The sequence below is a fragment of the Stereum hirsutum genome, assembly GCF_000264905.1.
Source record: "Stereum hirsutum FP-91666 SS1 unplaced genomic scaffold STEHIscaffold_8, whole genome shotgun sequence".
Taxonomy (NCBI): Eukaryota; Fungi; Basidiomycota; class Agaricomycetes; order Russulales; family Stereaceae; genus Stereum; species Stereum hirsutum.
Genome location: NW_006763138.1, coordinates 1069000 through 1096682, shown reverse-complemented (window position 1 = coordinate 1096682; position 27683 = coordinate 1069000). Strand labels below are relative to the sequence as shown.

Genomic DNA, 27683 nt, shown 5'->3' with positions numbered 1-27683 from the left:
CCACACTGATCAGTACTACTGCTAGTCTGAAAGGGATTACTTCCGTGGTTCCCTCGAGCATCGCTGGTGCCACTAACATACCAAGATGATCACTCAGCCTTTGACTACATCTCTTCTCAGCCTGTGCATCCGGGCGCAACATTGTTTTCAGGCTCCGAGGGTACGTTCTTCAATCCTGACCGGTTATAATGTACAAGTTCTCTGTTTCCCACCCCCCACCCCCCGCTCTCCATTGCACGGTTCGACATACAAAACCGTTCACTCTCCCGTAACGTCTCTACAATGCGCACCCACGTGATTTCGTTCTTGACCGTCTTAATGGCGTCAGTGCAGATATCTATGTTGCCAAAAGCGTCTGCGAAGGTAGTTCTGCTCTTAAACAATATTTGCGACCAGTGTAATAATGACTTTTCAGTCCATTTTTGGGAAGGAGACCGATATATCTACCGACAACTCCTGGCTGTCTCTCACCACTCGTGCGTTTGATACTATGCTCTATCGAGTACTATTCAAATCTGACTTTCTTGACTGTACAGGCGATAATGATGGAGCATCTGGCGATGGAGACTGCGATCCGTAAGTGTGTTCATCTCCTAAGCACGGGACGGGTACCGATCCATGTACCGGCTTAGCTGTGATGCTTCTTGCCCTATAAATGAAGTGGGGGGATCGACCTCTAGCAAGCGTTCCTCGGAGAGCGAACTCGAGCCTCTGAAAATAAGAACACTCTATGGGAACGCAAGCAAGACCGAACCTTGGCTAAAAGGCGAAGTCGCTCGTTGGAACGTCATCGAAGGCCGCGCGGACACGTTGACATTCAATTGCGACAAGATCCCAAACGTCTGTCAAAATATGTGCTACGGAGCGGTACATGTTTTTCTTTATTTTATAGCTAATAGATGAGGTAAACTGATTATCTGTCCCTCGTATCCTTATAGTACTGTATGTATTATTTACTCGTTTCTCAAGCGCAAATTTAATCTGGAACACCCCATGGCTATTCCAGGTAAAGGGTTCGGAACAACTCTCACCGTGGCCAAAACGACAGCCAAATGTCAGAATGCGCGCAAGAAAAACTCTTGCGGATCTGTGAACCCAAATAGATGCAGCACAAGATTGTGAGCTCGCCCGTCAGCCTTTCATGAGAGTAACCTACTCACACTCTGACAATATCAGTCAGCCCCCGGCCGCCTCCGGTAATTCCTGTGATGAATATCCGTTTGCGAGTACGTTGGAGGGTCAACAGGCTGCACAAGATCAGGCGTCAACTCGTAAGTTACATGATCCTGGTTGTGTGTTACGTCTATAACTCCGGATTTTCTTCTTCGCATAGGCTGCGTTCCTGCGGGAGAGAATTCATGCAAGTACAGTTACTCTATGAGATCGCCTCTTCATCGTTATTCACTCGCTTTCTTTCGATTAGCTCAAGGCGGGTCTATCTCAGGGCTTTACCGAAGTGGATTAGCAGACGGCACTCAGTTCGAGGTGGACTTCACCTACAATGGCGCCGCCACCGGATACTGTCAAGGCGCGCCCACCCCCAACTGTGCTCCGGATCCTACGGACAATCAGCGGTGATCTCATCGATGGTCGTACATCTTCACCCAGGCTTGTTCGTCGGAGTGCTTTGAAGTGCCCAAGTCGCTTGTGTTTCTATGTACCATGTTTATCTCTGAGTTATCTACTTCTCTCCGAAACTTGTACTCCAATGCCCGTTGTCAGGCGTTTACAGGTGGACATTGTATTGTATCTTCGATCTGGGTACGCTATCTATTTATTCTCAAGTATAGATCCAGTGCTTTTCTGTCAGCTTCGATTTCAGGACATGAAGTGCTGGCAATGATATTGCTCTCATGACGATGACCGTGAGCGCCTCCGCCTGATGTGCCCGCGCTTTGGAGTCAGACCTATGTAGGCAATCATTGAGCGTACGAGGACCGCAAGGGTCCACACTGAGATGGTATCCACAGTACTTGTCGCTTTCCGCTTTCTTGCTTTCTGTTCTTCTTCCGACAACGTTGTACGTCGTGTTTGATCTCGCTGTTTGTCTTGGATCATTCCGCGTGAGTGCCCGCGCTGACACTACTGCATTTTTATCTCGTGAAGGGACAATAGGATATCATCGGTACTATACACCAATGCAACAGAGAGTAATAATAGCCCCCGGGAATACATAATCACAAACCTAGGTCAGCAGATCGAGCACACTCATGACAATTCGCGTTCGAGTGGATGGAAACAGGACAGAAAGGGGCGCCATGCAGGATGATCAAGCAACCAGCGATTCCAAATACGCTCTGAAGTTGCTATGCCACAACATATTTGGCATCCAGTTCACCCAAAAGAATAATCTGGTCAAGACGAATCAGTAGAGTCTACAGTGCCGCAGGAATTCATCAAACAAATCAAGAAGCAGACTCACCCCCATTGTCCAAATGTATTGTCTTTCTCCGTCTGCCCACGTTCCCTGTTCAACCCCTTCTTAGCAGCATCCATCTGCACCGGTTCAACCAAGCACAACATCTCCTCGTCGTCTTCAGCAGAAACCATTAGCAACCGTCCCATCCTCGGCATCTTCTCCACCTCCGCAGGATCCAGCCCCTCTCCGAGCTCTATTCTGAATTCGTCGAGCCCCAACTCCTCCGCAGACTGCCACTTCAAATCACTCAACGGGCGCAAGCCAGGTTTATTGATGCTAGGAATGAAGTCGAGACCATTTGAAACGAGCATAAATGCCTTGTAATCGTCCGGAAGCTGGGTTCCAAGACGTTCCTCAGTTGCCTGGATCTCGGATTGAGAGGTAGGAGCCTTGCGAAGCGTTGTCTGATCTTCGGATTTACGTCCTTCGAGACGTTCGAGGAGTTGAGGGAAAGAGAGGCCGTGTATGGTCTGGCGTTGTGCGACTCTGTGGGTTTTGCGTTGTTGATTGTGTTCGTGCCAGGCTCGCAACGTCTGACAGACTATGTCAGATTCTTCTTGTGCGATCTCGGCAGTGCGACCTGTCCAGCGTGCGATAGCGCCGTCGAGGATAGGGCGACATAGAGGCCTCCATTTGGCGGCCATAACCCACACGAGAAGATGATCCGAGTCGCGAAGACGACGGGCTCTGGATTACATATGTTAGACAGAGCAAGCATGGTTTCCGACATGAAACTCACAGCGCATCAAGCAAAACCCTCGAAAAATCTTCCCTTCCATGTTTGATGGCAAGCGATGCAGCCATCTCAAGCCCATACGGCCTCAACTCGAAATCTCCGAGATCAGCCTGGCACGCGAGGAATTCCAGGACTCTCGACTCCTCTTCCTCGTCTATTTCCTGCCACTGCGTCTCCTTCAACTTGCTCACCTCGTCTAAATCAGGCTTCTCCCAAGGTGCCTCTGGTCGCATCCCCGACGCATCCCAATAGTACTCCAGTCCGTTGAGTACATGTGGGTTCACGGATCCCGCACAGTTCGGAAAGACATCAAAGAGAGTAGTCATGATATCGTTGCAGGGTCCAACGAAGGTCTCCATGGCAAGTAGAAGAGCGAAATAGGAGGTGGTCTGAATCACGTCCTCGTCCTTTGTACAGGCTTCGATGTCGGCACTGATGTCTGATCCAGGGAATGGGATGCGACGTTCATCGGACGTTTCGTCTGTGGAGGTAGGTGGGGGAGGTTGATCTCCATGGGTGAGGAGCGAGGGAGGGTAGAGGTGGCTCATGCTCATGGGATGGCGTAAGGAATGATTGAGGAGAATACCGAGGGAACGGATATCTTCTGCGGACGCAGCGCGTGAGGACCAAATACCGGCTGCGATTACGCGTTAGGTTCGAGAAGAGAGGAAGGGGTGGTTGAGATATAATACCTGTCTTGACCGTTTTTATATCAACCCACTTCACTGCACGATCTGACAAGACGGTGAGGAATGTTAACACAGTCATGGAATGGAGGATATCCTCGTACATTTCTCGCGTATGTCATCGAGGTTAGCACCAGCAGGAATGGCGGCGAATAACCCTCGCATTGTGGGATATTCATCAGGGAAACCCGACCTCGCCATCACTGTAGGGTATCAGTACAAACAACGAATAGAAGATAGAGTGGCCCCACATGTTGTGCCCAAACCCAGAGTGACCCTCCATGTAGCTTTATCTAACTGGAATGACATCAATGGATATGTGAATAGGAATGACTAGGGACACCTACAAGTCCTCTAATTGAGGCATAATCTTCTGGATCAAGAATGGTGTCATTCAGTCCTGGAGAGACTTCGCTCCCGGGTATGATGAGGAGGTCGAACCTTTGATGAGAAAGTGAGATGGATGATTCGGTCAAATAATGGGGATGAATGAACCATACGTCTTGCTTAGAGCAGTCGAAACATGAAGCACGGAGACCTCACCGAACTTCGTGGGTAGCCCGGTTGGCGTCGAGCTCTGTCCGAAGCGTACTGCAGCCAAGGGCTTCTTCTCCTCTGATCGAGAATCGATGTAGTCCATCACATCGAGGTCCGCAGCCCTGAAATTCCTAGAGGATAGCAGGCGAAGTCAGCCTATTCAAGCTGTGAATACAAAGGAGAGCGCTCACGGGTAAAGGACGACTAGAGTCTTCATAGTATACGAATGGCGCAGAGATGATCTTCACGAGTGCAAGGCGCAGAGGGCTGAGACGAGGGTTGTGAGAAGATTCTTGTAAGGAGCCCAAGGGATTTCAGACGGGTTGTGAATGGTGGACAGCGTCAAACCGATGTTGTGACAGGTGGCATGACGCACTCCACGGAGACATTCTATGGGCGTTAATCGGTCGGCATTGTTGCGACAATCATTATCGGTATACCTTCTCGGCTGGGCAGAACGTATGTACCCGTACTGGTACATCGTCATATATACCTCATGATCCTCGAAACTCTCCAAAGAGCGCCTTCGACCTTCCGCCGAACTGTAGAGATGGTGGGCGCCGGATATGCTGAAACTCGAAGCAGACGTTCTAAAACGCGACGTAGTGCGTTTGAAGCTAGTTGAAACACGAAAATCCTGCAGTGTGGAATTTAACCTCCAGACTTCGATAGGAAAACTACTGACATGTATTGCGTGTAAAACCAAAGTCACGACAAGTCGTGTGCTTTTGCAAATTCGTAGCGGTAATCCGGATAACGCCGTGCAGAGTTTGATTTCACCAGCCATGGTCATCCACTCTTCGGGCAGGTCGTCCTCTTACTCTTCGATTGCTCTAGGATGAAGTAGGACCTCCATATACCCACCTAATTCCATAGATCACAAGAAAGTCTTTTTTGGGCCAACTGGGAATTTGTTCTTGGCTCAAATGCCTCCTCACACCCACAATTCATTTGCAAACTTGGGGTCATCTTCCCAGCACTCTGCGTCCGTGGAAGGAGTATTCGTCAATACCTGTCGATCCTGGCGCTCACAAAGTTCTATGTGTTCGAGTTGGCGATGCATCACCCTGTAACCAACCCCTCGAGTTGGCTGTAGCACGTTCTAAGTCATAACTTTGGTATTAGTCTCTTTAACCTGGCAGTGCTAGCTTCGCTGTATCATGGTCATCACTCCGTCCGAGCTCCCTCTTTCCCCCTCTTGACGCCTTGAACGCCGCCGAATATGCAGTCTCTCTCTCAGAGCCCGTACTTATAAACTACAGGTTTGTGCGACTTCTCTCAGTTCTCATCCCTGACCACAGTCCCACATAAACCACTTTGGAATAATGCGTTGGCACTTGCTATCCCTCTTTATGACCTTGACAGCATCAGTTCATATGTCCATGCTGTTGGGAGCGTCTGCTAAGGTAATTACTATCTTAATCGCATTGACACGAGCATATCTGACCATTTTCCCTTTGCAGTCTATAGTAGAGAAAGATGTTGACCGGTCTGTCGACGTCTCCTGGCCTTCTCTCTTTGGTCGTGCCAGTACGTCTTAGAATATATTCCCATCTTAACGACAGTGAAGTCTCATCATTTGGCAGGCCTGACTGACGGAGCGTCTGGTGACGGGGAATGTGATCCGTGAGTGATATCATTTCGCTTGAGTGTGTCAGTGGCTAACGTTTGTCTGTATTCAGTTGTGAAGCTGCCTGTTCCGTCAACGAAGTTGGTGGGGGTACCGGTACTAGCAAACGATCCTCAGACGACGACGAAGATGAAGCTCCGGCGTTGAGAACGATCTACGGAAACGCAACCGCTACGGAACCTTGGTTGGAGAATGAGGTCGCTCGCTGGCACGTCATCGAAGGTCGTGTGCTCATTCTTGCGTTCGACTGCGACAAGATACCCAATGTCTGCCAGAACATGTGTTACGGAGTGGTAGGTCGCCCTCGTGCATTATATTTCTGACGCTGACATCCTTGCTACTCGATCGTGATAGCACTGTATGTCTTCCTCGACTCCCGATTTGATGCTTCATTGTTTCTCATGTGTATCAAACCCGTTATTGCGACAGGCAAAGGCTTCGGAAGCACGCTGACCATCTCCAGAGCGACGGCCAAATGTCAGAATGCGCGGAAGAAGAACTCTTGCGGCTCTAGCAACCCCAACAGATGCAGTACGAAACAGTGAGGTCGCCTTTGAATCTTCGAAAGTGTAGTATACTTACTGATGCTCTGATTACAACAGCAACCCCCCGTTTGCTACTGGTAATTCTTGCGATGAGTATCCCTTTGCAAGCACCCTGGAGGGTCAACAGGCCGCACAGAACGCGGCTGCCACTCGTCAGTCACACAAATCTACTCAATTTTGCTTGTGGGTCGTCTAAATGCATTGCTTTTCAGGGTGTGTACCTAGAGGCGAGAATTCATGTAAGCCCATTTTTTGTTCACGGTTGGTTCGTTGTGATTGACACAAGATTGACCCGCACTTCGCCTTCAGCTCAAGGCGGGAGCATTTCCGGGCTCTACCGTGGACATGCAGACAACACGCAATTTACTGTGGAGTTCAATGGTAACGCGGGATCGACAGGATTCTGTGCGAACTTCCCCAATTGCGCAGCCACAGGTGGTACTAGCCAGCAGTGAAGAGTCCCCATGACCCTGCACTCCACGTTACTCATAAACGCCATCCGAGGATATATAGTTAAGTAGTACCAGGTGCTCGATAGTTGTTGGTGTTACATACTACCAGACCGTCCCTGTCATTGTCCCTTTAAATGGTATTCTTCATTGGTCTCCGTAGGCCATGATTTTTTTACCAATATAGCATCGTGAGTCAATGCAGGAGCAATGCCGAGCATTCCTTCAAAATAAGGACCATGATATGGCAAAGAAGTACCATCGGATAGTCTAGCAGCTTGCTTCAAATATCCGATTCAAGGTCTCATGTTGGCCGACGTCGTCGATGGAATCGCTCTAGAAAAATCACTTGCTGTCGGACGCAATGAGGACTCATACCGTTCACTGCGTTGACATTTGGCTTGATCGACTTCTCCGTACTTTGTCTCTGAGGAGTCTACAGTCAACTTGACTGGATTGCAGAGTGTTGACAATGACTTGCCCTGCAGGGCACAGCGTAAGCACTCCCACTCCTGTTCAAGAACATATCTTTGGTATATGTAGAGCAGGCCATTAGTGCGTGTATGAGTTATTCAGGAATCTCATCGGATCTCCTCTCAACACAGTCATATTCATGTTGCACTGCGATGATGCTACTTTGGAACCCCTTTTTTCGACTGCAGAAACTGCATCTCCGTGTAATGTTTAGGATAAATTTTGATTGACGAGGCTGCTAAGCTAAGCTAGTCTATAGATCGGCGGGTACGTATGGATATACACTGACTGTCAACGGTTCTCATCCGAAAGACGTAAAGTTCAAAAGTAAAAAGCGTGACGACAACGAACGCATTGAGTAAACGGAGGGAAGGAGGGGACGCAAGTGGAGATGTGGCGGGGAGCTCAGCGGGTGTGGGTGGTAAAAGTGGTCGTAATGACTAAAGCAGAGTAAGTCAAGAAGAAGAACTGGGTAAAGGTACAGATTGCACGATATAATTAACCATTAAGAGAGAGGACTTGAGATTGAGGTTCCAGCGCGACAGAGTCAGATGAGACACAGAAACGGAAAGAGATAAGTGAGTGAGAAAGTTGACGAAGAAATTCCAAGTGATGAAGAGCGAGTGGACGATGAGATGGGATGATGAGGGGATGCGAGGGAGGGAGGGAATGCGGTGGCATGGTCACGGGGGTGAGGGAAAGAGATAGAGATAGAGAAGATGGCAAGTAAATAACATAGAGCAAATGAAAATATGAAACATGAACGTTCGAGAGATTGGAAATATGCGCACAAATCGGGGTAAACAATACCGTGGATAAAAGGAGACTGATGCAGGTGTCATGTACGGTGACGATTGCAATGGAAGAGAAGATCCACCAAGAAGAGACTGAGAGCTACCTTGAGCACCAAGAACGTGAAATCATAGACAAGAAAAATAGAGGTCGGTATCCCAGATCCAGACAGAGAAGAAAGAGAATATACACGGGCGGCGAACATGACAGCAGACTCGACGTCGAGCCCACTCATGACGCCACACCGACAGCACCGAACGAAATCCTCGACGCATTCTCCTGCGGCTGCGACATCGAGATATCCAGATCGAGAGGTAACTGCCCACCACCACCACCCTCCTTCCTCCCCTCTGCCTCCGCCTCATCCACATCACTGTCCACATCCTCCACAAACATCGCTTCATTCTCATTATGCTGCTCTCCATCCCCATCCTCCCTGAGTTCATCCACCTCCCTAAGTTTCCCCTCCCCACCTTCCGGACCACCAGCAAACGAAAGCTCAAGGACCGACACGTTCATCCCGGAGCCGATCGCACCTTCACCACCTACGTCCTCCACCACACCTTTGCCCAATGTCGACGTTGACCCCGCTCCACTCCCCAACCCCATACTCATACCGACACCCACTGAAGTACTTGCCGCCCTCGATCCCCTTCTCGGTGGCGGACTCAACGAGGTCAACTCATGTTCCTGCTCCCTCTCCCTCTCCTCATCTCCGACCATCATCGGTATGCCCATCAACCGAGGACTCAAAGGCGGAGGTGGCGGTCTCAAAGGGCTTCGAGCCGGTACCTGTGGCGGAGTTGCCATTCCCGACGTGGGCGTAGTCGAGCCTTCCGACAGTGGTGACGGTGAAGTCTCGATGGGCGTAGGCGCCATCAGCAGGAAGTTCGGGTCGTTCTGCATGTTGGTGATGCGTTCGCCGATAGGCGTGGCGGGTGGAGAGGCGGCATAGCTGATGAAAGTGGATCCGTTGCTGGAAATGGGAGCGGGCTGATCATTCGCATTCGCATTCGCGATCTGGACATCCAGTGGAATATGAATGGGTGAAGGGGCGCTGAGGATCCTGAGTCGTTTGAACGGATTGCTCAGCTTCGGGCCCTGAGATTGAGCTGGAGGCGCAGGCGTAGCGGTTGGCGTGGGCGTCTGTGAGTTCAGAAGAGACGAAGTCGTTCCGTTTGCGTTCAACCCTGACAACGAGGAATGTGAGCTAGAAGCCGAGGTCGATCCCGATGAGTTCAGTGGCGGTGGTAGTGGTGCAGAGATAGGCAATGAGTTCGTCGCGGATAGTTCGGTCGCAGGAGACGCAGGAATCGAATACAGTGGCTCTCCAAGCGCTCTCAATCCCAGCAACTTGCTGTCGATGCTATGTCCTCGATTATGTCTCTTCTTGAACGCCACAGGTGAGATAGACGCCGAGGCAGGCTTCGTGGTCGACGACGAAACTGCATCCATACTCGAACTAGCGGGACCAGGTGTCGACGAACCGGTAACAGGTGCGCCAGGTTGAGGCAGCTCATCCGGCCTCGGTGGCAGACTAGCAGACGGTGGACTACTGGTATTGGGGGGCAACATCGAAATCCTGACCGCCCTCTTGGCGATGGAATCTCTGATCGAGCTCCTGACTGGTCCTGGCGCCGTCTTCGGCCTTCCCCCCGTGCTCCCACTCCTCAGAAGGGTCCCAGACCCTGAACCGTGTTCATGGGCAGAGGAAGCCGAACTTTCACCTGGAGATCCAGGTGTGAGGGGTGTTGGGGGAGTTCCAGGAGTACCAGGAGTATGGGGGGTAGGAGGGAGTGCGCCATTGGGGGCGGGTCTTTGTGGCGGCGGAACGCTCAGTCGACTACCCGCAGCCGCAGCCGCAGCCGCACCTCCACCTCCACCTCCACCGCTGACAGCACTAGAAGACGTCCTCTGGCTCGAACTCGACCTTCTCCCGGTCTGAGTTTGTGGTGACGGCAACGAATGTGTCGAAACGAAACTATACGCCGAGCTCGTCGAGTTCCGTTTCGAGAAGACTTGCAATCCGACTCCAAGACCGCTTTGTCCAGGCGAGCGATGTGATGAAGACCGATTGAGTGGAGATGAGTGGGTGCTATTGCTGCCATTGGAGTCTCCAGTTCCGAAATTTCCGAAAGCAGCATAAGGATGCGATAGTCGATGCGAACGCTGATATATGCCCTGATTCTGGTTCGATTGTCCGAAAGGAACGGGAGGAGGCGACCCCGACGGCGGCGTCAATCGCTTAGGCAGAGACATCATCCCCCTAGACCACCTCCTCGCATTCCCTCCCGAACCCGAGCCTCCATTACCGCTGCCACCTCCAGAAGAGGACCCAGCTGGGTTATAACTCCCCTCGAATGACCCAGCATTCTCCCTGTCACCCGTACCGCCGAACGCCCCGGATCCAGAGCCCATAGTCGAAACGGACGACATCGATGCCGGTCTTGCTTTCTGTACAGGCGTCCCTGTACTATTCGACGCGTGCCCAAGACTGGTACCGGACCTTTCGCTCGCTCCGTGTCCGCTCACAGACGCAGCAGGGGTGATTCCAAAACTACCTGCGGTGCTCGTATTGCCGTGATTATACATCAAACCACCGGTCTCCGTGCTTCGTGGCGTCGTAGGCGAAGGAAGAGGAGCGTCTGTGCTTCCGGCAGTACAGGCCCTTCCGCGTCTTCGATTTGACGGTGGAGGTTGAAGGGACAAGGAAGGTGACATTGAACGAGGGGGTAACGCTGCATGGGTGTTAGTGATGGGTGTCGACGGCATGGATATCGGGACGTCAGACGACGACGCGGCCGACGAAGAAAGAGAGGACGAGGGAACAGGGGCCCAATCAAGTGACGTCCGATTAGGTACAATTTTCCTTGATATGTTAGCCTCTTGCTCTCGCTGTCCAGGCTGATTGTGATAACCCGCGTGACTATGCGTTGGCGTCGTAAGAGGTGGAGGCAAAGGAAGCATCGACATCGGTTTAACGATAGGAGTCGAGACAGGCGACATAGCCCGCTCAGAACTACTGGTGATGCTCCCGTTCCCAGTATGCTGATGTTTGAGCATCCCGAGAAGACTGGACCCGGCACTGCTGAACGACTCGCTGGTCTCCGTATCTGGCTCAGGCGAAGGTGATGCAGCTCGTGAAGATGATCTTGGACGGCTAGAACCGGTGAAGAGTCCTTTGAGCGTGACGACGGCGTTAGGCGAGCGGGGTGATGGTGAAGATGCACCGGTAGAGGAACGGATGGTCGAGGATGCGGAGGTCGAAGTGGAAGATATTGACATAGGATGATGGTTATGGCCGTGACCGTTCGTGCTCTGGCTTTGGCTGTGACTGTGACTATGGCTGGGGCCATGACTGAGGCTGGAGTGGTGGAGAAGCGATCCATTGGGCGAAGAGAGACCGGGGTTGTAGTCCACCGGAGAGGACGACATATGTTGCATCCGCATCGAAAGCATGACGTCCATGTCACCTCTGGGTTCTGTACCTCCGATATTCGGTGACGGAACACCCAATCCAGCTCGTATAGACCTACACACGAGAAGTCTGTAAGCACACATCGTATTCGTGTCCAGGTTCAGATAGACTTACCTCTGCCTCAAAACGACGACCTTGATCGCCTCAATCCACTTCCTACTCACCGCCACATCCACAATCTGAAAAAGCATCATCGTCTGCCCATTCTCCTCGCCGTTCCACTCCCTCCTCAACGCGCCCACGTCTATCCCTCCTACTTTGACCACGCTCCTCCTACTCCCAACCTCCTCATCCGTCACAAAAACCACACTATTCTCATTAATCTCCAACCTCTCCACCTCGCGCTCCTCGGCAGACTGCGACTTAAATAGGTGTAAATACGATGGAACGGGTAGTTTCTGCGTTGGATTCGTCATCGTCGGAGAGGTAAGATGCATATGCGTGCGAATGGAACCAGGGTTTGACGTCGAAGGCTGAGAAGGAGAGGTGAAGACCACAAAACGTGTCTTCCACTGCTTCGAGAGCGCCATCTTCAGCAATGACGGAGGCGGGAAATGTTTCGGTAGTGAGGCTTCCAACTGCACGTACGGCACCAGCGAACTATAACTCGCAGGAAACGACGGGATCACAGGCGTCTTCTCCTTCTCCTTATCCGCAGCGCTCGTTATTCTCGATTGGTTAGAGAGTGCTAATGACCCCGCGCGTCGTCTTGTCGAGAACGAATGACTGAGATTCGTCGGACTTTGTGGCGACGTATGCGAAGAGACGAAGGATGGAGAAAGGATGGACTCCGGATGCGTCGCACTCTCCAACGTCTGTGTATCCTCATCATCATACGGATCCTCCTCTGGCTCTCGCGATCGCGCCGGCTCGAGGATATCGTGTCCGAGACCTATCGATTGGGCTGCCGCATCACGCAATCGTTGACGCTCTTGCTCCTCCTCATCTGGTTTAGGAGCGCTGATTTCGATCACTTCGGGGAGGATGAGGGACGCTGGTGGGGGGACGGGGTGATGCGATGCACGGACTGATTTCCGTCGACGGCCGAACTTGAGAGCGTCAGAGGCGGCGCCAAATAGGATGCTTCCTCTGTTCTTTTTCGATGGGTCGGCAGTGCTTGGACGGGCGTCTGAAGGCGGTGGTGGTTCTGCTACAGATAATAGTGTGAGCATTCATGATACAGCAGATTAACGAAACAATAGTGGGATTGTGGTATGAATTTTCGTCCTGTCTTTTCGCCTAACAGAAATATGGGGCTGATATTTCGATAGACCACGCCAAAAGACGAAATATTCTCATGGACAACTTGAACATGTTGCATAGCCAAACATGGCAGAGATGACCTTCTGGCCAACGAAACAATTAGATACTTCAATGAGCCGAACAAGCTCCTATATCTATCCCGGGTCAGTCGGCTTCCGCACTCAAGGCCTCGTGGTGGCAACCGAGGTATATCATGCCCGCAACGGCGCAACAACAAAACTGCTTCTAGAGCACGTGAACCTATGTGTACAGTTCGTCTATATATATCGCCTGATATAGGCGAAAGAATTCGCAGTATACACCACGTTTACGCAGCGAATGCTACATAGGAGGACGCTAGCGTCTACTTCGACGCGCTCATCCCAAGCGCTCGGAGGTTGGACGTGCCGAGTGAAACGCCTCGCACTACGTGCGGGATGCTGTGATCCAAATTCTTCACGATAGGATGCCAAAGCCCAAGCCACAACAATAAACACAATCGACACCGCGAAAGCAAGCGAAGTGACGTCGAGTGCCCGGCAAATAGGGGAACAAACTTTGACTCCCGAAGATGCCGTACCATATATTGGGGACATGTTCAGAAGACAGCGACGAGGGTCGCGTAAGCATGATGCCAATATAATGGCACTATATCTTCAAGATGGTAGTGCTCGATAGATACAAACGTACGAGCCCGAGCTAGCCAACGGCTGCGGCCCAAAGTAGCTTCTCGATGACTTCCTTCTAGAATTATTGCCTATCCGAGAAGGCTTGCTAGCCGGCCGGAGGGTTCGTCGTGACGAGCACCTTGAAGCTCCCGTCGTTGCGAGGAGTAACCCAGTAGAGACGCAGCCAAAGCGCAGTGCGGGTTACTTATGATGAGATGGGACTGTATCCCAAAGTCGGACAAGAGGTGGCGATCGAGAAGAACCGAGCACGGAAAGATCGACGTACGCTGTGCAGTGGACGCAATACTCTCCTCCATTTCCCTCTCCTTCTCCTTGCCTTTACTGCCATCCATGAGCGAAGCGAAAGCTGACGAGGTGCGTGTGCGTGAGGATGATGAACCAGAGGCGGACGCAACTCCGCCGAATCCATTCCCATGTGAAGTCCACGTGTCGGACGATCGTCCAAATCCGTAGGATCCATTTCTGGAGGACGAGTGTGCGTCGTGCTGGGATGAGAAGCGGAAAGGATTGGTGAAATGAGAGGACGAATGTGAGGCGGACATGCCAGCGCCGGAGTCGAAAGAGTCGACGGGTGCTGGGGGAGACGAGAAACGCTGGAGATCGTCCGGGACGTAGTGGGGGTCGTTCGTGACAGGTGGCGATGATGATGGCAAGAGGAAAGGAGCGAATGGGTGAGCGTGAGGAAAGATGAACAAGAAGCAAAAGGAAAGCGGAAGAACGGCCGTTGTGTGATCATCAACAGCTCGAGAGCAGGAGACAGAGTCCGGGGGCAAGAAACATGGTCGGAATTCGGAAAGAATGCTCGTACCTTGGAGGGAACGTTCCCAGTTGCGCTCCCGGAAGCGTGCTCGCCGGCCCACTGCGACGCGAGCAACGGCGGTGCGCCTATGGACATCGTCGGCCACGTCGCGCTCGAAGGTGATGAGAGAAAAGGTAAAGAACGGACAGGGCGCAGGCGGCCCTAAGCGGACTTGCCCTTGTGCGAGCGTCTAAAGGAAAGAAATCAGAACACTTGGCCAGACTCGAAGCGTTCGCCCTTAATTATCCGCTTACCTAAGCAATCCCTCCGCCGGCCTTTCAATTTACGAACATTCTCCTTCCGTCGACGGAGGCCCCGGTTCCTGAAGGAACTGTCTCCGAGCCTGCTGTTCCTTGCTCGCTCGAACGTTCTCTCACTAAATCTGACAGGCGTGTGTTCAGCCCGGTGTCTTTGTAGGAAATATATCCACCGGGATACGATTGCGCCACATATAGATTCAACCCTTTGCCGCTTACCAAGTCGCACATGAATACACTCAGGAGCGTTGCCACAGAAACCACGCCGTAGAATCGCGTCCGGTCTTGGTTTGCGTCGACCACGAAGAGAACGAAACCCCCAAGAAACCCCCAAGAATTCTGCTACGAATACCCAAGCAACTCGTCTAGTATGTAGAATGCACTCCCCGAAGACCCCGTGGCCTCGACCAGAGCTACTTACAGTTCTTCTAAATTTCACTGGTTCTTCGCTTGCAACGTCAAAATGTGGAAGAGGGACTCGAAGCAAGCTGCGGTAGTTCCGGGTGGTGTAGTGAAAAATATCTTATTCCTGTGCCCTGTGCTGTACGAAAATGTCCGAGTGTCACGAATGGAACCGAATGAAGACACAGCCATAACTTGAAGGGGATCCGGGAAATGGAGAATTTTTAGGAGAAAAGGTTGTAGTAAGACATTCAATGATGGATACGAGAATACTTAGGTGGCACGCAGGCCGCATACATAGACCGGCAGGAGATGAGGTGCTATGTAATGGAGACTGGAAGCTACCTTCGGGGTCGCTGCATAATCTTAAATTAGAGGGTCCAGCTTGGCCATTGATCATGTTGTTTCTAGAACATTGTGTTGAGTCTTGCGCTTTGGACACACAGGCGAGGAAGGAACTAAATGCTTGAGAGGTTATTGGGGACGAAGATGGTTGTACATTCCGAGAAGTGCTTAAAGTGAAAGCGTAATGAAGCGTGCAACGTTCAGAAACTTGGTGCTATGCGAGGTTCGTTTCAGGGATGAGCAGAATGAAGATGAAAGAGCGACGTGTTGGCGACATGTATGATGTTGAGCAAAGAGCTTGAGAGTCCACCGACATCGTGATTCGGTGGCAAATTTGAGCAATGACGGACTTTGAATCGGAGTTTCTAAACTTCCTCCCTTTTCCCCTTACCAATTTCGTACAGGCCACATCACAACAGATACTTTTTCAGGACACGCTCAGCATCATTCGGGTATCAAACCGACGGCCCATCGAAGGAAGCAAGTAATTATATACGTTCGACTTGAAGGCAAGCGGGCCACTGGGACAAGCATTCGAAACTAGTAGATATCCCCAGTACATGTCATCTCAGATACGAGGAGAATGAGATGACGAGCCTATCCCGAGCTACTGCTGACTACTTCCGGCCGCAACAACGCAGTTCGTATTAGCCGCACAGAAGCCAGTCGACGCTGCGGCGCCAGTGAAGCTCACAGTGAACGCCGTGCCGTCCGGAAGGTTACGGTAAAAGGCCGAAATGGACCCTCCTTGAGCTAGATACAAATAGCAAATTAATTCCGATGAATCACCCGAAGATAGTACCACAGACTCACATCGATTTTCCCCTGCAGGAACACACCCTGGAGAATCGAGTTAGCTAGAGGCATGCAGAGCTCAGTTTCGATGACTTACGGGTAGCAGCCGCGTTCAGCGCGGCCTGTTGGCCCTGCAGCGTGCTTGCGAACGGATATTCATCACAAGAATTACCAGGAGCGAACGCGGGGGTGCTGGTGTGCGGTATAAATTAGTACACTGCTCCTACAGCGAATAAGTGAGAGCTCACAATCGCGTGCTGCATCTGTTGGGATTAGTAGATCCGCAAGAATTCCTCCTTCGTGCCGCCTGGCATAAGCCTGAAGCCTTGCTGATCGTTAACGCCCTTGGGAATCCCTTGCCTGTTACAGTCGTCGCGATGCATATTTTCGTGAGAACAACAGGACCTCGAGTCGGAAAGCGGGTAAGACATACAGTTCTATCACCATAAACAAAATTTCAGGTCATAGATCAGTATCGGAAACTCAGTAAGAAAGCGAGAGATCAAGGCGCTCACCACTCCGTAGCACATATTCTGACAAACGTTGGGGATCGCATCACAGTTGAACGATAGGGTGGGCGGCTGGCGTTCGATGAGGTGCCAGCGAGCGACCTCGCCATCCAACCAAGGCTCTGTCTCGCTTGCGTTTCCGTGGAGTATTCTGAGCTCCACAGGCTCGGGTTCATCGTCGGAAGAACGCTTGACTATGTTGTTAGAACAGGAGGCGAGGCAGCTAAAAACGTGAATAAATTAGCCTCTTTTTAATTGGAGGCGAATGAGAGCACTTACGGATCACAATCCCCATCGCCAGACGCTCCATCATCACCTATTCCATCGATAAATGTCAGTCCTAATTAGTATAAAGTCTGCCAGATTAAATAAGACTCACGTTTAAAAAGAGATATCAAGGAGATGTCATTGTCAGAGGTGATATCAGTTTCTTTCTCTATAATCGCCTAGAAATATATTTTAATACAGCACGCTCCTAGATAATATGAAGGCAGTTACCTTCGTGGATGCTCCTGGCAGCAGAGATAACTGAACCGATACCGTTAAAACGGAAAAGAAGAACATCCGTTGAAAATGCATGGTCTGAGAGCAGTGTGCGGGGGCCCTGGGCTGATAGAAGAGTTGGTGTATAGAGACGAGGCTGGGGGTCAAGAATATAGGGCGCGAACTGTGGTTTATAAAGAGTGATGGATAAAGAATATATTCTCGGCGCTACAGACTTGAACCGTTGTTGTATCTCGTAGGTAGGTGATTATTGAATTACCATGCAGCATATTGAGCATCCAATGCAGCGCTCTCCTAGAAGGTCCTTAGTACACGCGACTCGGAAGCTGTCAAATGCAATGCATCGAAACAAGTCTCAGAGCATGGCCTGAAAGTGGCATAATGATTGCCGCAGGAAAACTGATGCTTTTCTTCATTCAATGGATCGCTTGCCGCCGGGGATAATCTCGTGTAGTGACTCGAAATGTATCAGAGCGTCTAAAATCACGGAATTCGGGACGTTTACAAGGATAAGCAGAACTCTAAAGGTTGAGCTATGAGCAAACGCACCGTTCAGATCGGCGCTGAGTTTCCTCGTGTCGTAATCATTTCTACTGGTGACTGATGTGATGGACGAAGCGTTGGTCCAGTTAATAACTACCATAGGTTGGTAATGTGTTCGGTAGGACAAGCCCAACGTTTCAACATGTCAGGTTCGTTGAAGCAGGAATGGACGACCTACTGTCGTGATGCGTGTCTTGTTGAACGCTGATCCGGAACCTTCCGCCCATGCTGCAACTCCGAAGAAGCTACTTACTTACTACAGGTCGAGCTTTATTTCTTCTATCTATTCCTACGCTCCTCGCACTATATTGAAATCACTTGAGTGTGCCAGCCGGTGAATTCTTCCTCGCTCACAGGAATATCGGAATATGCTTTACGTCCATACTTCCTGCCTGCCAGCCACTCTCGACCGTGACTGTCACCCGATGAACGTAAGACTCCTCCATTCATCCCCTCCAAGACCAAACATCCGAGTCTCCGGATTGTGTGCTTCTGTGGCAGTCTAAGGCAAGCACTGCAAGCTAAACGTGATGCTTCACTCGTTCCTATCTCCGCCGAATCTGAATAAATTGGGCACTCACCATTACAGTTCGAAGGCTGAGCTGATGATAATATGGCCGACTTTTATTACCCTTTCGTAAGTATTCATGCGGTGAATGGAGACTAGAAACTGCGGCACGGTCTGCCAGCCATGGAACACCTTCAAAGTGCGATAGCACTAGTTTGTTACCTGTGGTCAGAACGATTCGGCAGGTCACCAACTGACCACCACCGACAGCGACGATCTCGGCATCGTTTGGACACCAGCCAATAGTACTATTTGAGTGAAAAACACACAATTATGACAGTTCTTGAGAAGAGCACTAACGAAGAGAACGATGTCGGCGTGACGACGTTGAAAAGTAATGAAACTGAAAAAGGTATTCCAGCCAACTCCCAAGGAGTTGCGGAAGATACGAGGATAGACACTGCCAGAGCCTCTCACACTGCTGGCTAGTACCTGCTCCGATCGCACAACTTGGTTTGGCCTTACAAAATCCGGTCGCTCCAGCTGCGAAGCTAAAGCCGACGGTGAACTGTGTGCCGTCTGCGATGTTGCGGTAAAAACCAGAGATTTTACCGCCTTGAGCTAGAGCGAAATAATGATTGAATTTGGATAAAACGATTATAAAACAATGGCACACTTACATGAGTTTTCTCCCCTGGGGACGCAACCTGAAGAATGGACTCATGAAGATAAGAGGCAAACAAGACTGGACTTCCGTGACTCACGAGTGGCAGCTGCGTCCTGAGCGGCCAGTTGACCCTCCAGCGTGCTCGCAAACGGATATTCGTCACACGAATTACCGGCAGCAAACGAGGGATTGCTGGCGTAGTCGGTGTATTTATAAGAAGGCTTCTCTGGCGAAGAATAAATAACAACCTCACAATCTCGTGCTGCATCTATTCGGGTTCTTTGATCCACAAGAGTTTTTCTTTCGCGCATTCTGGCATTTGGCGGTCGCTTTGCTGACAGTGAGAGTCGTCCCGAATCCTTTGCCTGTAAGGTTCGTTCAGACAGTTCAGAACAAAGGCCTCAACAGAACGGGGGGGAGGGGGTGGGGGGAGAACATACAAACCTATCACAGACGTAGCCAATCGAATTGTTGTCAATATTAATGATTCAACAATGGACAAGGGGGCGGTTGCTTACCGCTCCGAAACACATGTTCTGGCAAACGTTCGGAATAGTATCACAGTTGAACGCAAGAGTCATCGCACGACCTTCGATGACCTCCCAGCGAGCAACCTCGCCATGCAACCAAGGCTCGGTATGGCTTGCGTTTCCATGGAGTGTCCTGAGTTCCATGGTCTCGGGGTCACTTTCGGAGAACCGTTTGACTTCGTTGATCGAACAGGAGGCCTGGCAACTGAATGCGGCGAGTAATTATCTACTGCTCCTGAACGCAGTAACGACACTTACGGGTCACATTCCCCATCGCCAGACGGTCCATCATCACCTATTCAACCAAGAGATATCAGATACGGTCGGTAGATTAAACAGATCTACTAAAACTCACGCTTGAAGAGGGACAGCCAAGATGCATCGGCGACGTACCCATCTGATTCTTTCTCTATGATGGACTGCAAATAATTTTAACTACACAGGATCTGAAGACGGATGTGAATGCCATCACCTTCGTGGATACTCCTGGGAGCATGGAAATCTGCACAGATACCGCCAAGACAGTGAGGAGGGGTGTCAATTGAACGCGCATTATTGAAGAGATTTGTGAAGGACAGGCAGTGACTGTAGAGTCTGAAATCTGAAGGTGATGGGCGAAAGAGTGGTACAGGGCCTTTGGGCTATAAAAGCGTAGAGGAGTCAAGAATATACGGACGGAGAGCCTTACGATAAAGCATTGAATGGTCGTGCAACCTGAATATAAGACCTAGCGTACCACAAAGTTTAATTAGTATCCAAACCAATACTATGATCTACAATCGATGCCACAAGGGATGGAATGCTGCCAAACGTGGTGCGTTAACATTCTACCAAGCAAGATGCCAGTGCAGAAAGGTCATGCAGTAGACGGAGACAGACACCCTTTCGTAAAGACTAATGGACACGAGCTCGTAGCTCTCGAATCGTGAGGATTTCATCCTCTTTACAGCGTATTCGAAATGTTAACATTCAAGGAAGTCGTGGTAGTCGAGACGCCGACCACGGTACTATGATACCCGATTGACGCGTACATTGCAGAGAACGGACCCGAGCCGAACAACAGTCGGTTCTGGGAACCAGGACAGTAGGGCATATATGTAGCGATGTACATTCAATTTTTTTGCCAATCAGGAAGCGAGCTCTGGCGGGGGCTCCAACGTTTGGGACCGCTACATATATGCCCTAGTGACTGAACAAGTTGAACGATTCGATGCATAGGATTCGCAGGGATGGACGATACCCGTCGGAAGGAGAAAAGAAAGATATCGGAGGAATGATCTTGATGAAGTCCAAGGTCGGAATATCGATATTATGTAGAGCCTCAGGGTGTACTGTCCTTGACCCGCATCTGAAAAGTGATTCTACCAACACATTATTTTCATTGTATGTTCGGATCGAATACCCCATAGCATATGTCAGCATTCGTGCTGAGCGAGCGAACGAATGCGGAGAAAGAAGTCAAAAGGTGTCGAAAGTGGTCCGTTCGGCTTCAGCGCCAAAATCGTGCTCGGCACCGGCAACGACACTGAGCCACATTTCTAGTTTCAAGAAAACAGACTAGATAGGCTTGTACCAGAGGCCCCGTAGAATATATGTGCAGAAGCCGAAGGAGATTGAATGAGCTAGGAGAGGACAATACAGGAGTGAAAACTAGTTTTCAGATCCGGGTCAAGGACAGTATTGTATGGAAGAACAAGCTGGGAGAAACGCACGCATTGAGCTGTCCAACCTCGGCCACCACCCTCATGCTCCTCACATCAAGAGTCGTTAGTTTCGAAATTTCAGCGTTCGACAGCGACAGCACAGCGCGGAGGGGTACATAAATGATTTGATAATGGGTAATACACCAACGTAGTCGTGGGTTGTCAGAGGTACAATCCGTGCTCGGAAAGGGAATAAGAAAGCAAGAAAGAGAAAGGGTGGAGGATATGAGAAGAGGTTTGGATGGTTTTGTGGGGATCTGATTGCCTTCCGCCACACAGGTCGGCTGAGCGATAGCCGGTCTGTGGGCCAACGAAGGAACAGTGGATGCGAAGGTGTGGTACGAGGACGTCCGTAAGGACAAGGAGGCGAATAGATGCGGGGGAGAGTCGGAGATGGATGGGCTAGGGCGGCGGTTGGTTTAGCAGTGCTTCGACTTCATCTTCCGAGAGGCCATCGAGTCGTTGAAGAAGATAGTCGACCTGATGGAATGAAGAACGACGGTAAGTCTCATCCACTCTCGTCTCTACACGAATTTCATCACTCACTTCGACATCCTTCGTCAACGGAATAATATAGTTCTCATACAACTCCACCACACCTTCCACATCCAACTTGCCCAGCGCACCTCCATGCCCATTCGCGCTACCATTCCCATTAGCACTACTAGCCAACGGGATGGGCTCCCCGTCTGGTGCGTAGTCCTGCGCGTAGGTGGACGCTTTCTTGCGTAAACGCTGGAGGAGACGACGTTCGACTTCGGGTTTGGTGATCAGGCCGGCTAGGGCTTCTTTATTCCGAGAACGGATATGCGGGATGAAAGCCGCAGGGTTTTCGACGAACTTGGACTCGGAGACGAATTTGCCTGGGAAAATCAAAGGTGAATTTTGAGTCAAATCTCCACTTTGGGCGCCTGTGTCGAGACGAACCGTAATGCACTCGCTTGCTGATGGCCTGCAGGACCTCGATATCGATGGTAGCTGCGCTGCCGTAATTTCCGTCGTCCTCGAACTCCTCTTCGCCCTTGACGCCCTGCGACCGTTTCATTGCGGCGAGGATGAGGGTCGCTTGACGTGTGATGCGTGGAACGATGTGGAAGATGTAGAAGGCCATGATGGAGGCGTTCACATTGACGTTGTTCGGGTGGAGGATTTTGGGATATTTCAGCGAGGGCATGATAGGTTCGGGCAGATTTTCGGTGAAGGGGTATTCATCGGGGCTGATTGCAACAAGGGAGAAACAGTAAGATCAGGATTGCGTCGATATCAAAGCGTCTGTAGACCAAGATCCGTGCGCGGCTGCTGAGCTTACCTAGTATAGCGCCGTGCTCGGGCTACGATAAGAGTAATGGGGAACGAGAAAGGTCAGCACCGGAGCATGAGGTGAGCAGAAACGACGCGAGGTGGCTGTGTGGATGCGGGGAAGAGGCAAGGTATAAAGGTGGAGGGGATCAAACAGTCCGATATGATTGATATCACCAACTTACCATGGAACGACTCCGTCTCTTTCAAGAACCATTCGAAGAGACTCTTTGGGCCTAGGTCACTGATGTCTGGGAACGCGCCTCGCTGGTAGATCTTCGGATTGTGGGCGAACTGTGCGCGCTCGATGAGGGAGAAGATGATGGTATCCTCGAGCCTGGTCAGAATGGATCGTATCCTATCCAGAGACAGCGGGTTATCCGAAAGCATGTAATTGGCCTGCATTTTTGTACCTGGAAAAACAGACGATATAGATTGCTTGAGGGAGATGGACGAGTGCGGTGCGGGCAGGTGGAGCAGTCGAGTGTTCCCTGTATTCCCTGGTTTTATGATAGTCCGGGCTTGAGTCATAAGGACGAGTTGCGACCTATTTCGACGCTGGCTATTTCCTCACAAGTCTTTTGAGAGGGTTATGTCCAGCTAAGGCGGCGTTTTGGATGCAAGATAAACGATTGAGTGTGGGGAGACGGCCGTCACGGATTATCGAGAGTGGTAATGCATGAGACAGAATCAGCCATTGACTCGACCAGCGCTCAGCTTCCCTTCTTCTCGCCACACCGTCTTCAAACACAAAATATTCGCTTCGTCTTCGACTTGGCTCGGTTCGATGCCCAACATATGCACTCGTGTCGTCTTTCGATGTTTCAAAAAACTGGAACGGTGGGGAGATAAAGTCACAGGCGCAGCAGGACCTTTCTTCGTCGGGCTCGCCGTCATACTCATTGTCGCAGGGACAGTCAGCTTTCGTGCGCCATCTTCATACATACTGCATACATACCAAGCTGACGTTTAGTTCTATTCGCTTCTTGGCTTGTTTCAGTCAACATAGTGCTTCCAAGTCTGCCGTGGCCGCTGTTGACCGCACCACCATGCTTGATCATCATCCTCAACATGTTCGGACACTACTACTATGTCTGCACCGTGCCACCAGGTTACGTCGATGACCCACCGCAAACGCATGTCGACAATAGCCTTCTATGGGCGAGGAGAAGTATCGGCACACCAGTGAGGCCGCAGAACGGCGTGAGATGGTCCTCGGAGGTGAATATCACGAAGGCGAGCACTACGCGCTGTACGAAGTGCAACCAAATCAAGCCAGAGGTGCGTTTGAACAATCTTACTTGGTGCATCCAAGAAACTTGTGCTAAGGCTGTCGTGTCAAACGCTCTCTCCCTCTGAGAGGACACATCACTGTCGGATATGCAACCGCTGCGTGTTGAAATATGACCATCATTGTCCAGTGAGTTTGTCTGTCTACCAAGATCCTCGTTATGCTCAATAGAGAACATCATCAGTGTATGTAGTATCTTTCACGAACGAGGACAATTGGACTGAACCTCGCTTAGGGGTTAACCAATGTGTCGGATTATACAACGAGCGCCACTTTGTTCTCTTCATGTTCGTCTTTCGACCTCTAGCCTTGCAAATTCGATATTTACATAGCCTCTAGGGTGTACCTCGTCATCGGTGCTTTCTGGTACACGCTTTTAGGGTGGGATTTCATCCTTATGGCGTTCGGGATGCATTGGAATGTGAGCCTCCTTCTACCGAACTCTCCTTTCCGTTCTCACAATTGATCATTCCGCAACGATTTGTCTAGGCAAAGTGGCCGTTCTTAGTCCCGTCCGTCGTGTTCATCATGTCCTACATCCTCGCCGCAGTAATGTGCCTCGCAGTTGGTATCATGGCGGCATGGCACTTATGGAGTGTGGCGATCGGAGAGACGAGTTGCGAAGGACACGATTTCGAGATTTATAGGAAGCTTGCGAAGTCGAGGGGAGAGGTATGTCGTTTCTAGGGGTCATATCTCGGTGGTATCTGACCGAAATATAACGTATCTTGTGGGTCTAGACGTTTGTGAATTCATACGACCTGGGGTACGTACACTCGCGCAGGGCTAGCAGGGTAGAAAGAATGGTGTATTGACCTTCTCTTTTACTACAGCAAACGCAAAAATCTCGAGCTGTTCTTCAACCTAGGAAGGGATGGATAGTACGTCTCATCCTATCTTCTACTCATCTCCACTCTCGCATCGGATATTGACTTCATTTTAACCCTACTTCACAACAGCCCAATCTACACCCTTTTCTTCCCTTTCCGTATAGAACCCTACACCGACGGTCGCTCTTGGGCACGAAGACCAGGGCTCGAACGACACAGAGGCGTCAGGGAGGGCGAAGATTTGACGGACGAGGAAGAGGAAGAGGAAATATAGGTAATTGTGCAGGGTGTCGCGTTCTCCGTATGTCTATTAGGTGAGCCACCTTGTCCGTAAGCGCCTGAGCTCAGCAGTGTGGCGCTGAAGTCGAGAGGCGCCACCTTTTTTATGATGACAGTCTGCCGGGGCCAGATGACCCTTTGAGAGTCTCTTCTGCTGCGAAAGCAAGTGGATGTTGCGCTCTGGAAAGTGGGTTGATATACGTCCGGCTATGCTAACGTTTTCGAACGTCTTTTCAAGTCTGATATTTTGATAATTTTTTTCCTGTTTTGTTTGGAGATTTTTGCGACACTGAGCTGATGTGGTATCTCCTTTGGACAGGTATACATGGATAGTATAGTTGGGGGAACGAATTGGACACTTATCGAACTTGGATCATCTTAATTTATTGTCTTTCCTGCACCTGTCAATGGACTACGTAGTATCAGACAGACGTTTCCGTGGTACGATCTTTGCAACACTTCGCGACCGCTAATGGAGACTCCCCTCCGGTTCCAGATGTTATCCGTGTTTAGCTTTTGCCTAATGACGTATCGACGATGAGCATACAATTTTCTCCTTCTAGTTAACATCCCTCTTGGCACTCCCCCGCCCTCCCCGCTCTCACCTATTCCACCCCACAATTTTCACTTGGTGACCCCGAACGCTCCGATGGCCCCCAAAGCGGGACTCCTTTTGACCCACCTTCGAAATCTCTAGTGTGCGCCGACTAACAATAGACACCCCAACGTGCTCGGCTCGGAGCCATTTCGTCCACCAAAGGTGGCGAGAGCGCTCAAGAAGGATGATAGCGCACGGCGGTTGGAGTCGAAGGATCCTGTTGAGCTCACACCCTACGCCATAGGCTGCGTCGTGATCCGGTTTTTATTTAGGGTGGGCCAATCAGGTCGTCCTTTCCGTGCTTGTGTTTATCAGTTGGCTCCTGTCTGTATGTCGGGTTCTTCTAGCCCTTTCTCTTGCCTTTCGAATGTTCACAGGGCGAGCACGGAAAGTATTTATACGATGAGCCATGGGGTGCGAGAAAATTCAGTCGACCCCAGGATCGCCTCGTCTGTCCTCTCCAACACCATCCTCTCTCCCCCTCCAACTACAGCTCCTTCAATCAGGTCTTTTCTTGATTAGACTTCTGACCAATAGCCATGGCTCCTCCCGTTGCGACCGAGACCTCCACGTACGATGATACTCCCTCTTCTGTGCTTCTACAGAAATCGGAGACCCAGATGAACGGCGGCAGCAAGACCAACGGTGCAACAGACTATGACTCTGAGGTCGACGAGAACTGGGAGGGAAAGTACCGCTTCGCGCCCATCCAGGAAGCACAAGTCTCTCGTGCCATGATCAAGAGGTACGTCGCTGCTTCCTTGAAACGATGTGGTGGCCAATGGCTGACATGGGTGTGGTACAGATACTTCAACCAAATGTATGAGCGCGCCGTGTCGGACGTCGTAGTCGTCGGGGCGGGCAGCGCTGGTCTTTCCTGCGCATATCACCTTGGAAAGACTCGGCCAGACTTGAAGATTACTATCCTTGAGGCCAACGTCGCACCCGGTGGTGGGGCTTGGCTTGGTGGTCAGCTCATGACTCCCATGGTACGTGGCTAGATGGTGCAACCTATGTGTGTTTCGAAATAACCGCTAACCGACACCTTTCCTTCCTACCATTGCAGGTTGTCCGCAAGCCTGCCGACCGCTTCCTTACGGAGCTCGGTGTCCCCTTCGAAGACGAAGGCTCCTTCGTCGTCGTCCGCCACGCCGCCCTCTTCACCTCTACCATCCTCTCTCGCGTCCTCATGATGCCCAACGTCGTCCTCATGAACGCCACCGCCGTCGAAGACCTCATCATCCGCGAAGACCACACTTCTTCCCCTCGTGTTTCCGGCGTCGTCACCAACTGGACTTTGGTGGCTCTCAACCACGACACCCAGAGCTGCATGGACCCTAACACGATCACGGCTCCGGTGATCGTGACGGCGACGGGTCATGATGGGCCTATGGGTGCGTTTTCGGCGAAGCGGTTGGTTACGACGGGATTGTTGAAGGAGTTGGGGAATATGAGAGGGCTGGATATGAATAAGGCGGAGCCGGCGATTGTGAATGGGACGAGGGAGGTCGTCAGTGGACTCGTTATGACCGGTGAGTACCTTCAGCCTTCTAAATCTGTTATATTTATTGGGGCTTACACATTGTGGTGCATGACAGGGATGGAGCTGTCCGAGTTCGATGGTAGCGCCAGGATGGGTCCTACGTTCGGTGCGATGATGGCTAGTGGTGTCAAGGCCGCTAAGGAGGCCATGCGCATTTTTGACAGTCACAAGATCGTTGATGGAAGGGTCGTTGGATGAGGGGCTTGTCCTTGTCTTGAAATGATCAACGTGTGTCTGCTCGCCCTGGGGCACTCTTCATGGACATACACGCATTACTCTGTAAAACACATGTATTCACATTCACGATCTCGTCAACCTTTCTTTGGAAGAAATGTGTTCTGCATTTGTTCATTGGTCTTTAGGCTTATATTTGCGTGTCGAATTGCATATCGGTGGCCCAAATTCGAACACTACTACAAGATATATTCGTTGCCTTGTATAACCGAGCGGGATAGGATATTAAATCTTCTCGTTAACGAGAAGCTCGTCGGATGAAGGGCTTATAAGTACCCGTCTTACCAACGTCGTTCCCGAGCCGTCAGCAATGCGACCGTGGGAAATTCTCGCCACATCAAGGAACCCCAAGTCAGAGTCAGACAGCGTC

The 27683-nt window shown here is 50.9% G+C and overlaps 9 protein-coding genes across 9 annotated transcripts; 4 read left to right on the top strand and 5 right to left on the bottom strand.

The window, feature by feature from the left end:
• Positions 1–455: 455 nt before the first annotated feature.
• STEHIDRAFT_122051 (uncharacterized protein) lies at positions 456–1704 on the top strand. The gene is made up of 6 exons (XM_007304884.1): positions 456–476; positions 537–872; positions 994–1118; positions 1177–1271; positions 1334–1360; positions 1424–1704. Exons 3-6 carry the CDS (start codon positions 994–996, stop codon positions 1576–1578), a joined length of 402 nt encoding a protein of 133 aa, XP_007304946.1. The 5' UTR covers positions 456–476; positions 537–872; the 3' UTR covers positions 1579–1704.
• Positions 1705–2164: 460 nt separating this feature from the next.
• STEHIDRAFT_147592 (uncharacterized protein) lies at positions 2165–3570 on the bottom strand. Its single transcript, XM_007304883.1, has 3 exons — positions 3159–3570; positions 2423–3106; positions 2165–2351 (listed from the first exon to the last, which is right to left on the bottom strand). The coding sequence occupies exons 1-3, from the start codon at positions 3512–3514 to the stop codon at positions 2270–2272; spliced, it is 1122 nt and encodes a 373-aa protein (XP_007304945.1). The 5' UTR covers positions 3515–3570; the 3' UTR covers positions 2165–2269.
• Positions 3571–5754: 2184 nt separating this feature from the next.
• STEHIDRAFT_139844 (uncharacterized protein) lies at positions 5755–7130 on the top strand (the record flags this gene model as incomplete). The annotated part of the gene is made up of 9 exons (XM_007304882.1): positions 5755–5784; positions 5842–5908; positions 5965–6004; positions 6061–6301; positions 6363–6366; positions 6438–6549; positions 6611–6705; positions 6766–6792; positions 6863–7130. The coding sequence occupies 9 exons, from the start codon at positions 5755–5757 to the stop codon at positions 7006–7008; spliced, it is 762 nt and encodes a 253-aa protein (XP_007304944.1). The 3' UTR covers positions 7009–7130.
• Positions 7131–8499: 1369 nt separating this feature from the next.
• STEHIDRAFT_111608 (uncharacterized protein) lies at positions 8500–14572 on the bottom strand (the record flags this gene model as incomplete). Its single annotated transcript, XM_007304881.1, has 4 exons — positions 8500–11800; positions 11861–12896; positions 13943–14270; positions 14486–14572. The coding sequence occupies 4 exons, from the start codon at positions 14570–14572 to the stop codon at positions 8500–8502; spliced, it is 4752 nt and encodes a 1583-aa protein (XP_007304943.1).
• A 1515-nt stretch (positions 14573–16087) lies between these two features.
• STEHIDRAFT_111607 (uncharacterized protein) lies at positions 16088–17363 on the bottom strand (the record flags this gene model as incomplete). Its single annotated transcript, XM_007304880.1, has 9 exons — positions 16088–16233; positions 16294–16320; positions 16373–16467; positions 16524–16635; positions 16709–16712; positions 16791–17007; positions 17064–17100; positions 17164–17230; positions 17283–17363. 9 exons carry the CDS (start codon positions 17361–17363, stop codon positions 16088–16090), a joined length of 786 nt encoding a protein of 261 aa, XP_007304942.1.
• A 771-nt stretch (positions 17364–18134) lies between these two features.
• On the bottom strand, positions 18135–20089 carry STEHIDRAFT_111606 (uncharacterized protein; the record flags this gene model as incomplete). The annotated part of the gene is made up of 10 exons (XM_007304879.1): positions 18135–18391; positions 18598–18647; positions 18700–18742; positions 18832–18960; positions 19020–19046; positions 19104–19371; positions 19525–19741; positions 19795–19831; positions 19892–19955; positions 20009–20089. 10 exons carry the CDS (start codon positions 20087–20089, stop codon positions 18135–18137), a joined length of 1173 nt encoding a protein of 390 aa, XP_007304941.1.
• A 1552-nt stretch (positions 20090–21641) lies between these two features.
• Positions 21642–22943, bottom strand: STEHIDRAFT_157581 (chorismate mutase; the record flags this gene model as incomplete). Its single annotated transcript, XM_007304878.1, has 5 exons — positions 21642–21719; positions 21786–22102; positions 22167–22456; positions 22549–22570; positions 22724–22943. The coding sequence occupies 5 exons, from the start codon at positions 22941–22943 to the stop codon at positions 21642–21644; spliced, it is 927 nt and encodes a 308-aa protein (XP_007304940.1).
• Positions 22944–23325: 382 nt separating this feature from the next.
• Positions 23326–24933, top strand: STEHIDRAFT_58697 (zf-DHHC-domain-containing protein; the record flags this gene model as incomplete). The annotated part of the gene is made up of 9 exons (XM_007304569.1): positions 23326–23464; positions 23539–23819; positions 23899–23962; positions 24065–24116; positions 24169–24250; positions 24319–24501; positions 24570–24595; positions 24663–24710; positions 24789–24933. 9 exons carry the CDS (start codon positions 23326–23328, stop codon positions 24931–24933), a joined length of 1020 nt encoding a protein of 339 aa, XP_007304631.1.
• Positions 24934–26075: 1142 nt separating this feature from the next.
• On the top strand, positions 26076–27277 carry STEHIDRAFT_111603 (Thi4-domain-containing protein; the record flags this gene model as incomplete). The annotated part of the gene is made up of 4 exons (XM_007304877.1): positions 26076–26281; positions 26342–26525; positions 26603–27068; positions 27135–27277. The coding sequence occupies 4 exons, from the start codon at positions 26076–26078 to the stop codon at positions 27275–27277; spliced, it is 999 nt and encodes a 332-aa protein (XP_007304939.1).
• Positions 27278–27683: the final 406 nt, after the last annotated feature.

What these genes read in the sequence shown, in the direction of transcription:
- STEHIDRAFT_122051 (XM_007304884.1), top strand. Translation starts at nt 994, where the DNA reads ATGGCTATTCCAGGTAAAGGGTTCGGAACAACTCTCACCGTGGCCAAA. An exon ending in ACAAGATCAGGCGTCAACTC is followed by an intron (nt 1,272 to 1,333) that starts GTAAGTTACATG and finishes TTCTTCGCATAG; the next exon opens with GCTGCGTTCCTGCGGGAGAG. An exon ending in TCCTGCGGGAGAGAATTCAT is followed by an intron (nt 1,361 to 1,423) that starts GCAAGTACAGTT and finishes TCTTTCGATTAG; the next exon opens with CTCAAGGCGGGTCTATCTCA.
- STEHIDRAFT_147592 (XM_007304883.1), bottom strand. Translation starts at nt 3,514, where the DNA reads ATGGAGACCTTCGTTGGACCCTGCAACGATATCATGACTACTCTCTTT. An exon ending in AGGGTTTTGCTTGATGCGCT is followed by an intron (nt 3,107 to 3,158) that starts GTGAGTTTCATG and finishes TATGTAATCCAG; the next exon opens with AGCCCGTCGTCTTCGCGACT. An exon ending in AATACATTTGGACAATGGGG is followed by an intron (nt 2,352 to 2,422) that starts GTGAGTCTGCTT and finishes CGTCTTGACCAG; the next exon opens with ATTATTCTTTTGGGTGAACT.